Source organism: Bombyx mori, chromosome 9 (genome assembly GCF_030269925.1).
Source record: "Bombyx mori chromosome 9, ASM3026992v2".
Taxonomy (NCBI): Eukaryota; Metazoa; Arthropoda; class Insecta; order Lepidoptera; family Bombycidae; genus Bombyx; species Bombyx mori.
Window position 1 is genome coordinate 8045678 of NC_085115.1, and position 14498 is coordinate 8060175.

The 14498-nt window shown below is 38.7% G+C and overlaps 1 protein-coding gene across 1 annotated transcript; it reads right to left on the bottom strand.

The window, feature by feature from the left end:
- Positions 1–1941: 1941 nt before the first annotated feature.
- Positions 1942–12966, bottom strand: LOC110384858 (arylsulfatase B). Its single transcript, XM_038012955.2, has 7 exons — positions 12309–12966; positions 5728–5887; positions 5291–5517; positions 4813–4918; positions 4338–4490; positions 2696–3355; positions 1942–2161 (listed from the first exon to the last, which is right to left on the bottom strand). The coding sequence occupies exons 1-7, from the start codon at positions 12408–12410 to the stop codon at positions 1956–1958; spliced, it is 1614 nt and encodes a 537-aa protein (XP_037868883.1). The 5' UTR covers positions 12411–12966; the 3' UTR covers positions 1942–1955.
- Positions 12967–14498: the final 1532 nt, after the last annotated feature.

Below are 14498 nucleotides of genomic sequence, written 5' to 3' on the forward strand. Positions count from 1 at the left end.
GATCCGTAAGGACGTGTCTAGGGCGTCGACAGTGATTGGTTCCGGCGTGATCAGTATTCTGAGAGTAGTTTGCGGCGGCAACGATAAGGCGATTATCATGACGGATAGACTTATCGAAGTACCGTTCCGACGCTGACTTCACGTGTTTCCGGATTGCTTCGAGACACAGGCCGTCGTGTAGGTCAACGTTCCTCACGAACCAGCGAGCTCCGACGACTAACCTGCAAAAGCAGGATTATAGGGATTGGAGGGTGTCTATGTGTGTATGGACTGCGTGAGCAAACATCACACTCGCGTAAGTCATAACGGGCATATGCAAGTTTTATAAAATGTTACCTTGTCCCGAAGGGACATTTTACTCCGCTTACGGATCATGGGGTAGAATCTGCCGAGAATAAATGTGGCACGGTCGCGGACTGATTTTATATGCGGGTGGAATGTCATGGATGGATCCAGGGTGACTCCCAGGTATTTGACCTTCCTGGCCCAGGGCGAAGAGGGTGATCGGGGGTGTGATATTTCTCCTCCTAATGTGGGCAAATTACGCGTTGAGTTTCCCTTTGAAATAGCCCTGTCGTTCGTTGGGTTGATATTTATGCGCCATTTTCAAAACCACTGTCCGAAGGTTACGGCTGCGCTCTAGAGCTTACTCGCGATTAGGGACTTGTTCTACCCGAGTTGTAAACGATTGTGTCGTCGGCGAATAAGACTAACTGGGTCGGCGGTGACCGGGTAATGTCGTTGATTAATATACTAAATAGGAGCGACGAGAGGACGGAGCCATGCGGGACTCCAACCGTGAGAGGTTGCACGGAGCGGTTTCCTTCGACTGGATAAAGAAAAGAGCGGTTCGACAAGAAGTCCCGTATGATGAGAACGAGGCTGTCCGGCACGCCCATGTTGAATAGTATGAAAATCAAACCGTTGTGCCACCCTTTGTTGAATGCTTTTGCGTTAAGGTTAAGCCCTACGAGAATGTACTCCGTCAGGTGGTGCACTTGTTGTACGCATTAGTGATTGGCGCGGAATCCGAATTGTTCATCAATGAGATTGCCCTTGGATGAGACGAAGTCTTTGAGGCGTTTGTGGAGCAGACGCTCATACAGCTAGAGACATGAGGAGGCTAATCGGGCGGTAGCTCGTCGGAAGATTTTTTGGTTTACCAGGTTCATGTATGCCGATAACGTCCACTTCTTTCCACACCTTTCTACACCCTTCTTTCTTTACTGGTAGTAGGACCTCTTGTGAGTTCGCGTGGGTAGGTTCCATCACCCTGCCTATTTTTGCCGTGAAGCAGTAATGCGTGTTGGTTTGAAGGGTGGGGCAGCCGTTGTAACTATACTGAGATCTTAGAACTTATATCTTGAGGTGGGTGGCGCATTTACGTTGTAGATGTCTATGGGCTCCAGTAACCACTCAACATCAGGTAGGCTATGAGCTCGTCCACCCATCTAAGCAATAAAAAACACCGCGGGAAAGATACAGTTCGTCATAGCGGCACTGAAAATAGATACCAACATCATGACGAGTTAGGTGGGTAGAAGCTTAAGAACGCGGTTAGATACACTGTCGGAACCGGGAGCCTTGGGAGGACGTAGGTCTTTGATTAGGTCTTTAACTTTCATGGGAGTGAACGATTGAAAGCATAGTGCAAGTCATATTTTTACAGTATTTATTCTTATCCATATAACGGTTACCTAAAAAAAATTGCTTTAAGCAATAAGACGCCCAATGTTTGTTATTTGTTATTGCGTATCATATTTTTATGAATTACTTTGGAGTACAACAAAGTATAGTACATTATCAACATATAACTATAGAGATTTATAAATAAATATCGTGTTGTTTTCTGCTAACTTAAAATTCGGCGTCGGGTATGGTAGCTAGACATATACATGAATACATATAATAAAAAAAGAGTAGAAAAATGAAAGACGATAATTTTTGTAATCAATTTAATCAATAAATGTATCCCACGTATTGTTATGTAAACTGGGCAATGACCTCGGGTCACTAGCTAGTGGCGGATCCGTTCGAGGAACAGTTTTAGTTAATTCAACTTTCAAAAGTTGTAACATGTTTACAACAATGTCTGGATTTTCTTTAGAAACATCTCTTGTTTCACAAGGATCTTCTTTTATGTTGTAAAGACAAATTTTATCTGAAATAGTATAAATTTGTTTACATAATAGAAATAGAATTATCCACGAGCGTCGGTAATAAAGCTCCGCAAGATAGTGACCTACTCCTGAAGAATAAAAGTTTACCTATTATTTTCAAAGTTGTTCCAAAGTCTTAAATTTACAATTTATTACGTTGGCATAAGAAAAAGCGATGACGATACATTGTTATAGTCATTAAAATCATTAAATAAATATCGAAGCCCACATCGGCCTAAGTCGAAACGTAGAAATTCATCGTTTTTGATGTATAAATACAGACGTGCGAAATACAGTATGTATTGTATTAAATTTTGTTATCATTAGCAATGAAAATGCATAATGGACGTGAAACTTAAGTGATATTATTGCCAGTTTGCGGTATCTTTGAAAAGAAGCAGCAGAGAACAAGGAACATGAAATTGTAGTATTTTTTTTTTAAATAATAATTAACAACTCTAACAATGCCTTCCTTATCAATTTTAAATTAATATCTAGAATGATTTTATCAGAATTGCATTTTTAACGAAACCTACCTTTATTGGGATAACAAATTTCATCAGTATCTTTACGATCACATTTTACTTCGATTTGTTTTCTTAAATTGTAATCGATCTTTTTCACAGGTTTTCCGATCTTTCTCAAAACACCATAAACTTTACTTTTTTCAATAGCATCATTGTATGACGGAGGCTCTCCGATAATACCTCGGAGATCGCCTCCTTCATAATCACTGTATTCTTCCGTAACATGTCCAGTTACAAGTTTAAAATCACCGTATATAACAGACGCAAAACCAGTTCTATCATCGATTTCGTACATTTCCTGTCGACTTGAATCTTCATTAGCTTTAATACTATTCCATAAATCTATACCACTAATATTATTTGGTGGTGCTGCACCAGCAATATTCATGAAAATCGGAAGCCAATCTGTAACGTGTATGTAACCATTCCAGAGGTTTTGCGGAGTTTTAAAATCTTGACTCCATATTAGTCCTGGTACTCTCACGCCCCCCTCAAATGGGGTCATTTTCAGACCCCTCAATGGCCAATTAGATGCATAATTCATTTTAAAACCTGAAGTCATTCCTCCGTTATCCGCAATGAAAACAATAACAGTATTATCGAGGATGCCTTTGTTGTGAAGTGCTTCTACGACTTCACCTATACCATCATCCAGTTTCTTCATCATCGCTGAAAATATAAGGTATTTTATTAAGCACCGTAAATACAATGACGGTAAAATTACTCCTTACTTTCGAGAATGTAGAAATCGATCTTAATTTATTAACGAGTTCTCTTCCAAAACAAAGCGAAATTAAGTACAAAAATTCAAATTAACTACAAAACATCAAAAAAATAACAATGGAGTGATAGACATACGAGTATAACCGGTAATCAAGATGCATACAAATATTATAATATGATAAGCATAAGTTCTCTTTTATTTTATTACCTACGTGAATACAAATTTATCAGAAAAGTCGAAGTTTTGAAGTCGTTGTGGCCTAAAAGATAGACGTCCGGTGCATTCGTATCTAGCGATGCAACGGTGTTCGAATCCCGCAGGCGTGTGTATACCAATTTTTCTAATGAAATACGTACTCAACAAATTTTCTTGATTTCCACGGTGAAGGAATAACATCGTGTAATAAAAATCAAACCCGCAAAAATTATAATTTGCGTAATCACTGGTGGTAGGACCTCCTGGGAGTCCGCACGGGTAGATACCACCCCGCCTATTTCCGCCGTGAAGCAGTAATGCGTTTCGGTTCGAAGGGTGGGGGTAGCCGTTGTAACTATACTGAGACCTTAGAACTTATATCTCGAGGTGGGTGGCGCATTTACGTTGTGGATGTCTATGGGCTCCAGTAACCACTTAACACCAAGTGGGCTGTGAGCTCGTTCACACATCTAACCAATAAAAAAAATGTCAGAAAAAGCTCTTCCATTCAACTTTTGAAACATCCAGCGAGGAGCGTTTTATACCAGGATGATGCTGTTTCTTAATAATAATAGTATCAAATTATGACTCCCCATATTCTCTAATAATACGTAAAGCGTAATTATTATTCATATACTTAACGCGAAACGTGATTACAACAGCTTACATTGTGCCGCACTCACCGCAGCAACCCTTAAGCCTAATGGCTCGTTTTCAAGCTTTGTAAATTACCTGCAAAAATCCGTCTACCAGTTTTCTCTACATGTTTCATTGCACGCACGTCCTCAGGCGGCGCCTGCACAATAGCAGGCTCATTGGCGGAGTGTGGTGCATTGTGGGCCAGCATCAGGAAAAGTGGCTTTTTTTTATCGTGATTTTTTATTACTAAAATATTCAGGATGAATTTTCATTATTTAATTTTCGTGATAGTTAAACTTTCAATTACTTGAAATGACGAGGCGGGAAAGATAAGTGATTACTAAATCTCTCTTTTACAATTTAAAAAACAACTACAAAACGCAATGATTCTGTAAATTATATTGTACTGTGAAATGCTAATATTGTTAATACTCATTGTTTTTTTCATTGCGTTAAATTAATAAATACTTCAGGGAGCTTCATGAATTAGATTTGAGCTCCTTATTTTGCAGTTCACTCAAACTCAACGAATTTTCGCTCCGATCGTTATAATATATCTAATGCCTACCTTTCTTGGCCTCTTCTGTATAAACATCAGTGAGATATCCTTCGACACCCCAAGCGGCGGTTTTATTTTTAAACAGACCGTAGCCTGTCACAGTACCAGTCGCCCACTGAAACAAAAAAAGGTCATCGCATAAAACATAACATGGATTTAGATAATGTTTTTTTTATTAATCTATTTGAATAATGTTTTTTTTATTAATCTATTTGAATAATGTTTTCTTTATTGCCATTAGAGGCCGACGAACATACAGCCCATCAGAGTGGTAACCAAAAGCAGTTACCCAATGGCTTAATTTGAGTTTGGTTACTTAAGTATTGTCATACTCATTAACCACAGCAGAGGTGATTATATGATAATTGTTATTTTAATAAGGTCGCCTTATTATCTTTATCAATTAATATTTATCGCGAGGCTTTGCGAGTCACATACATGATAACATCATATGACATGCTAACTGCTTTTATTGGATTTTTGTTACCTTTTCATCCAATGTGTATTCGTAGTAATCAAGGAATCCCCCTCTGTGTCCAAAATGACTGTCGAACCCTCTCTCAGTCGGTAAAAATTCAGTTCGTGATTCGCCGATATGCCATTTTCCCACCAAATGCGTGGAGTACCCCAATTCTTTTAGATATTGGGGTAGAATCTTTTCATTAGTTGGCAATCCTCTGTCCTCGCTGTTGCTAAGTGGAAACCCTTGCATACCTGTGATTGGTACATAAAAAAATATTTCAAAGACAGTAAGTATGTATACACGCCAAAATAATGAACCAGTACTATAAGAAATAAATAAATTGTGAATCTATTCTAATTGATAGCTTAATTGTTTGAAATAGCTCGGGATTAAAATTTTCGTTAATTTAAAGTTATTAATTAAGTTATTAATTTAAAAAACCCAATTTGAAAAAAAAATACCTATTCTGTGCGCATATTTGCCAGTCATTAATGCCGATCTGGAAGGAGTACATATACAGTGACTGTAGTATCGTCCGAGACCTTTTCCTGATAATGATAGCAAATCAATATTTGGTGTCAAAATTTGATTTGAACCGTGAAAACTAATGTCATTCCAACCCTGTAACAAAAAAATGTATTATCTACTAGCTGACCCGGCAGACTTCGTAGTGCCTCAATCGATAAATAAAAGACCTTAAACTCTTGCATAAAATAAACTTAAAACAAACAAATGGAATCCGTCCTACGGAGGACACATCAAAGAAAACAAAATCGTAATTTTTATTTAATTTCAAGCATTTTCATATTTATCTACCTTTTAAACCTTCTCTGGACTTCCACAAATAATTCAAGACCAAAATTAGCCAAATCGGTCCAGCCGTTCTCGAGTTTTAGCGAGACTAACGAACAGCAATTCATTTTTATATATATAGATAGATTAGACTCACAATATACAACTATGGAATTTCTAACACTTATATAATATGTTATTGCAAAGATCGTCGACGCGTAGTCTTTATCTGCACATAGCCTTGACTTTTAAACCGTTTAATCATCTGCCAATCATGTAGAATCAATTTATTTAATCTTCTTCCTAACTGTTACGTTATTTGAAATATTAGCGTATCTTACACATGTATGTATGTATATATAGAAATATGCTCAACCTCACGTGTTGGCTTCATACTTTTTTTTGTATTAGTTATATCTGTGTTTTCCTTATACTGTAGCTTTTGTATAATAGCATTTTACATGATTTTACACGGTGTGTGTTTATTGGAACACTAACATCTGGATATCGAAAACTACAACCCAGTTCTTAAATCTTACATAATTTAGTTTTAACGACCATATTTTGAAGCATTCATTGTAATTATCGGATCATATAATATATCATATATATATATATATAACAATGAAACTAATTTGACATTGCCAAAATTCGATGACAAACTTTTCAATGAATGAACAAAATCAGAAGTATATACATATATTGTTCACACCTATAACATGCTGAGTTAGATATAATACAAAAAAATTGATATAATCTACACTATACGTCATAATATTAATGCGAAATAGTCAAGTCTGAATGCAATAACGAGCAAAAAAACTGAAAATACAAAAGTATGAAAAGGACATCAGAATAAAAATTTAAGTAAATAAATGTGATCTCTGACCAAAATATATGTTTATAAGGTTAAAAAATAATAGATTTTGGGCGAGAAAAGCGAGAAAAAATACACTTTTATTTTGTAAATGTTTAAAAGTAACTTAGCCGACTTAACCTAATAGGTGTATGGCTCTAATAAAGAATAAAAAAAAAAAAAAAAAATTAAAAAAAAGTAACTTAAGAAAAAAAACTGTATATGCAATATAGTTTTTTTTTTGGTTGGAGTTAATTGGACTGTTCATGGTTCAATTCGACATAATACACAATCACAGATTTCGCCAATACTATAGGAAAATAATATTATAGACAAACAATATTAATCTATTCTCAATTTGACCACAGACTAACAATGAACAAAACAGTTTAAATGCGTGTGTGTGTCAAATACATTATGTAGTGTGTGTAATGTTTCCTTTATTGATTTGATGTAGGTATTATTTATGCATAATTTTAAGAAAAGATTAGCATTCTGCACTCCTCTACATAAAGTATAAGTGTGAGAAATTTCATACTCCTTCGTCTACGCAATTTCCGTAAAAAGGGGTACAAAGTTTTTGCTTTACGTATTAATATATAAATAAATAACACCACCTAAAAAAGGAAGAAGCAAAATCTTCATAGTGCAGAAGATGATCTTGACCTTGTTTCTCATATTGAACTCGATCTCCATTCTCTGAATATAGGTTAGTGGGCTACAGTTGCCACTCATGTCCATAATCAGGTGGACCTTGAACACATGTATTATCTTTGCAATTAAAAATACATTAACCTTGTGAATCGATAAACCGTTAGCGGTTGACATTCCTCGAACCATGTGGCACAGTGACTTAAACGTCACGTCGGAAATAGGCGGGGTGGTGGTACCTACCCTTGCGGACTCCCAAGAGGTCCTACCACCAGTGATTACGCAAGTTATAATTTTGCGGGTTGGTTTTTATTACACGATGCTATTCCTTCACCGTGGAAGTCAATCGTGAACATTTGTTGAGTACGTATTTCATTAGAAAAATTGGTACCCGCCTTCGGGATTCTAACACCGGTGCATCGCTACATACAAATGCACCGGACGTCTATCCTTTAGGCCACGACGACTTTGAAAACTACTCTACTAACACGAATTTGGAAGACATATTGACAAATAGAATCAAATAGAATTCAAGTTCCTAATAAATTACTCGTGCAACGATTAAACTCTTTATTGCTCATACATATTATCTATTTTAAGTGTTTCGAGTACTTCGTTTAGGCGTGAAAACTTAACAAACAGGTTTATTTTCATATTATTCATATTATTAGCTATATGACTTTTAACAACGGTTAGTATACAGTTAGAACACGAAAAACTTCAAATGACGATCGATATCTTTTTCGCAACATACTACGAGTATTTTAATGGAAAAATGTTTTTTTTTATGATTGAAGGGTTAGGAAGGAGGTTATTGGGTCTGATGGATCCGTAAGGACGTGTCTAGGGCGTCGACGGTGACTGGCTCCTACGCGATCAGGATTTGAGGAGTAGTCAGCGGCGGCAACGATAAGGCGATTATCATGACGCATAGCCTTATCAAAGTACCGTTCCGACGCTGACTTCATGAATTTCTGGATTGATTCTGGACGAGACCCAGGTCCTGTCCTTACGGATAGGGGCTTTATTCTACTTATGTACGCCATTGATGTGGAGTGAGAGGAGAACGGTACGTATTTAACGACGCGTATACGTCGGCGTATTCCTGCACAACGGCGATGAAGTGTTGTGCAGTGGAGGTCTCGTGAATGGCGTCGCCCAAAGCGTTAACGCGCTCAAAGTTGATCGACTGAAAGAAGTCGATCGCTAAAACGAGATTGTCGGACGTGGTCGGAGGGCAAGTCGCGGGAGAGGGACGAGTCGCGGGGGAGTGCCATATCGCGGGAGCGGGACGAATCGCGAGGAAGAGAGTTGTAGACGTGTTTGTATACGGCAACGGCTTAGCCTGGGCCGAGACGCTGGGCACCGGCACCGGCACGAAAGCAGGCCTAGCCTTCGGCACAGAGGGTGCCATGGCTTTGATGTCTAGGCCGGAAGCTCGGAGGCGGTTTTGGCGGGCGACGCGGCGATTTACTTTAGGGGCTCGGGGGCATCCACGGTAATTCGCGGAGTGACCCTGTGTACAGCACAGGACGCAGCTAAGCGGTTCCGTTGCGGTTTTTTGATCGCGAGTGCATAGGGCCGTGGCGTGATCACCCAAACACTTAACTCGTTACGAGAAGAATGACCGTATAATTGACAGTTATGGCACTGGCTAGGTGTGCCTTTCTTGCGTGGGATTTCGACGGTGATTACGGAAAGCCTACAGACCGTTCGGATGTTAAACATTTGCTTACCCTCGGTGGTAGGATGGAGGGTGACGAGAACCATGTTATATGGATCTCTTCCGCGGCTTGTGTGATGACGAGCTCGGCATCCAACTCTTTCGGGATACCACGTATAACGGACGGCACGGAGTACGCGCTCCTCCTGGAGCGTATACGTATGCAAACTTATACGCTCTTTACGGAAGTAAGAATAGAGGGCCCTACGGTCGTCGGATGTTTGAATCTTAATTTGTATGCCGTTCGCGAGGTTACGGGCACTTGTAAAATTAATTTTTTTGGCCTTAAGGGCCAGGGAAACTCGCAAGCTGCCTTCTCATGAAGGATTATCGGGGAGGGATCTGGGTTTTATTTTGTGCCACCGAAAAACCGAGCTCGAGAATCCGCGGCGCGCTTCTTACTCTTTTGTACGAGGGTGAATCCTTCCGTCAATGAGGCAGGGGCGAGGTTGACCTCCATGTCCTAGTCAGAGTCGGAAGACGAGGAGGCAGGCGCAGGTGCTTTAGAGGGCGCGAGGATGTCGAGCACGATGGAGGCCGCAGATGATCGCGCGGGAGGAACGCTGGCAACGACGGACGACGCAGAAGTTTTACGCGCCAGTATAGGCGACGCGGGAGCGGCAGGCACGACGGAGGCTGCGGTGTACGATGCAGAAGCTTTTCACGCAGGTACAGGTGACGCAGGTGGAGCGAGCACAGCGGAGTCCACCAGAGGGCTCGCGGAGTGATCGGCTTTGAAGGCCAGAAACTCGGAAATGAGCTTTGGGTGGCGAAGCCGGAGGAATTCCGCAAATACAGCGTCCATGATAGCTGAGTGCCCAGGTGGGGCTGCCCCGGGTCTTAAAAATACTCCCCAAGGCCCCAACATCTCGGAACTTAGCGGTTCTACTGAACTCAAGTGGCAACGCGGCGCAATTACTACAGGACAAAGAAAAAAAACAACAAAATAGAAATAACAAAAAGAAACAAAACAAATAAAAACTTCCGGGAAAAAACTTTGTCTAACAAAAACCCGGCGAACAAAGGCCGGGCGATCGAGTGGTCGATGAGCACGTCCGCACGTGACGGGTGCTTCTATCGGAATGGAAGAACCAAGCAAGCTTGCCACATATTGGTCCCTCTATACCTGTCAAACCTGTGAAACCTACATGAAAAGTAGCTCCGAAGTTATGCGCGGACAAATAAACAGACAATAGACAACAGAAAATAACTAGTTACACTCTTTAATTTTTAAGCTATTGCATAGATTTTATCGCGGGCCTTGAGCGCAGCGACCGAATCATGAAATTCCGTAACGAAAAAAAACTTACACCCCTCGCTCCGCCTACCATGTAGCTCGCGCTCAACACATTCACACGTGCCGCTTGTGTAGTGTTTGTGAATAAGCGCGTGGCGTGACGTCACACTGCATGCGCATCATGAAAAGTCTGCCCATTTCTCTCTCGCGCGGTCTAGCTTATGATTGTTAAAGGGACAGTTAAAGTTTTGCTTTTATTAATATTTAATATAGCGTGGTCTTGTTTTATTATTGTTTTAATATTAAATTATCATTGTCTAATTATAATTGCATAAGTTGATAAAAAATGCTACGCAATAGCTTTACCGCGGCAGTTCCCGAGTGCTACACGTTTTTTTTTTCTTCAATATACAGAAACACCGCATCCCATTTAATTAAATTTAATGCTAATTTTATTAAAGTTTCGACTCGTTATAAAGTAAAAATTAGTAACTGTAAAATTCGAAACAAAATGTACAATTATTTCGGTACCGACTATTCGGTTATAATAAATTATTATGTGAAGTTTCCATTCATTCAAACACTTGTGCTAATCAAATACGCGCTTAAATTTCATTTACAACGACGTGATCCCCATGGCCACCAGTACTATAAGGTATTCAAGATGTCGAAAAGTAAACCGTAACGACATTAAAACGTGTTTTTAATATCATTACAATTTATTCAGCCAAAAGCGCGACATAGCGAAATTGCTCACTTCAATAACAACTGATTAGAAATGTACATAATTTACGTTCTGAGTGAGACATAAAAAAACTAGTTTCCAGTCACAAAACATGACGACTACTTTAAAACCACTCAATAAGATTTTTTTTGTATACTAGCATCAGCCAATATATATCGCTATATTAAAAAGGAGGTATATTTTTTAACCCACAAACAATGGACCTAAAATCTGAAAAAGGAGGCTCAAGAAGATAGACTGGGAGAAGAGTTAATTGAAAATAAATAGTAACTGAGGCCTTTATATTATTAGCAAACGAACAAATTTTAGGTGGGAAAATAAACTAAAAATATCACTACTGCAGATCGGTGAAGCGGAAGTAGTTAGTCGATGTGCTACTACTAGTACTGTGTATAATATAATATGAATTTTAAATAGCATCAGGTGGGCTGTTAGCTTGTCCATACATCGAAGCAATAAGTTTTAATTATGTCAAGTAAGTTAATGAATTAAAAATGATAACGAATTTAAAGTATGTGGCAAAACACTTTATCAAAGATGTAAAAGTAACCTGAGACGACTATCTTGTTATGTTAATTCTTGAGATATCGCGAATTATTATTAAAAACAACTTTTTATTATTAATTTCACTCAAAATTGGTACTCTATTTTGTAAAAAAAATATAACCGAAATTTCGACAAAAATTTCATGTTCTTAATGAGTTAATCGGTAGAAAAGTTCTCGTAGCCCACTTCATGAGAGCATCAATTAAATTAAAATAACGAATATCGGCTCCTAAAACCAGAATGTATGATTACGCTTATGGAATTATTAGGACGGTCGTACAAACCCAAGCGAATTCACTATTGTAATTAAGCAAATGTAGAATTTTTCGTCTTTATTGTGTGAGGACACCTGGTAGATTAATTAAATACATAACTACCTATATGCTAGGATGAACTCACAACACGGTTTGGTTTGTTAGACAAGAAGGACTTTTGCGTGATAGAAGTGATAAACTTATCATATTAAAAAACAAATACTACATCACATCTTACCAAATCATCGGCAACAATCAGAACAATATTAGAAGATTTACGCTTCGTTGATTCAGCCACCAGCATCAATACGGATATCAGCAAAACTCGAAACACGAACATTTTTAAATAAATGGGGAAAAAAAATTGCAGTCACGACAATTCTATCAACTTATCTTTTTTCCACTCAACTCTAATAAGTAAAATTTGCTTTAAAATATAATATATTTTATTAATAAATTAAACTGAAATTAAAATTTTGACTGCCATTTTTTTTGTTAAACAAACAGCTAAGACAACTATTCATTTGCGATCAAAAATTCTGCGTGAATTTTAAAATATATTGATCTTGAATTAAGCTATCGTTAATACGTGTTAACACAATAACAGGCTGAATGTTTGTGATCTCCGAGAACTGCGATAATTAAAACGAAACTTTGTTTCATTCGTTTTTTTTATTAGTATATTATCTAGATATTGTCCGAGGCGTTATTCGAGATGTTATTAACAGCGGAACAGTTCCAGGCCAAAATTAATAGGATCATAGACAGGAAAGTAGCTCAAAAGCGTATTATAACAACAGCGTTCGTGTGAAGATACAATATTATAAAAAGAGGAGACACGTGATCATTATGAACACGAAATCGCAGGTCTTTCTGATGCGAAATGTAATCACGAAATAATTTTAGAGTCCTGACAGCGTTCTTGAGACCATATTTTTTGATTAGCCAATTCTATTAAGCTCGCGACATCGCTGATGCTTAGAACTTAAATTGAGCAAAGTCTTAAAAGAGAGCTGATATGATCTGAAATTTACACGGGTTCTTCAATAAGGACGATGCGGATATAGTTTTTTTTTTTATTGCTTAGATAATTGGACGAGCTTACAGCCCACCTGGTGTTAAGTGGTTACTGGAGCCTATAGACATCTATGCGCCACCCACCTTGCGATATAAGTTCTAAGGTCTCAGTATAGTTAAACCGGCTGCCCCATCCTTCAAGCCGAAAGGCATTATTGCTTCACGGCAGAAATAGGCAGGGTGGTGGTACTTACCCGTGCGGACTCACAAGTGGTCCTACCACCAGTAATTACGCAATTACGCTGTGGGAGATTTCTCCAATAGATTGCTTGGTTGAATATTCATAGTTGAAGGTCGTGTTACTCAAAGTCGTTCTTTGAGAGCAGTGATACGGAGACCAGTGATTATCACGTCCGGACCTAGCAGAAACAGCCCCTTAGGCTACCAGTGAATAGGTACGGAGAAAAAGGTGGTTATCTAGTCGTACCAGCCAGTTGGTGATCGGCGGCTGGATTTTTATTTTATTTAATTGCGTTGATGATTTAACACAGATACCTACCTGTGTGGACTTACTCTCTAAAACCAGAAAAAGTCGGTTCACGATCGCAGCGAGCTGGTATTCCGTGTTACTAATGTACCTAGTATTAGGAGGTTAAACCATCCCATAGGCATCACAAAATGAATCCCGCCCTTCAAACTGGAACGTTATACTCGTACTAATTATTACGCAAATGTATTAAATTTTCGGGTATATAACATATCATGTCCTATGTAATTATAATTATTATTTATACATTATCGTATTATGTAAATTGCGTATCTATTATAATTTCACAGGATTAATACGAGGGCGGCACTGAAAATTTCGGGAATTAACGAAGTGACACAACATTACTATTTAAAAATGTATTTATTGCTTTTCGAAGTATTCTCCGCGAAATTTGACACATTTTTCCATACGATGGAACCAATCATTGAAGCAACCATTCCATTCGGAAGTTGGCGTCTCCAAAATGGCCGTTTTGTAGGCGTCCATAGCTTCTTCAGGTGATGAAAATCTCTGTCCACGCAATTTATTCTTTATTTTAGGGAAAGTATAGAAATCATTAGGGCTTAGGTCGGGGCTGTACGGCGGATGGTCTAACAATTCTATGTTTTCTTACTCTAAAAACTCTTTTGTTCTGTGCGCGGTGTGAGAACTCGCATTGTCGTTATGGAGGATGATGCGGCGGTTGCAGTTCTCTTTACGGAGTTCAGAAACGACCTGTGGCAAACAAATGCTAGCATACCATTCTGCATTAACCGTTCTTTGTCCCTCAAGAGGAATAGTCGTAACATGGCCGGTTTTGGAGACAAACGTGGTCACAATTTTTTTTGCCACACTCCGTGAACGAACAATTTTTGTTGGCTT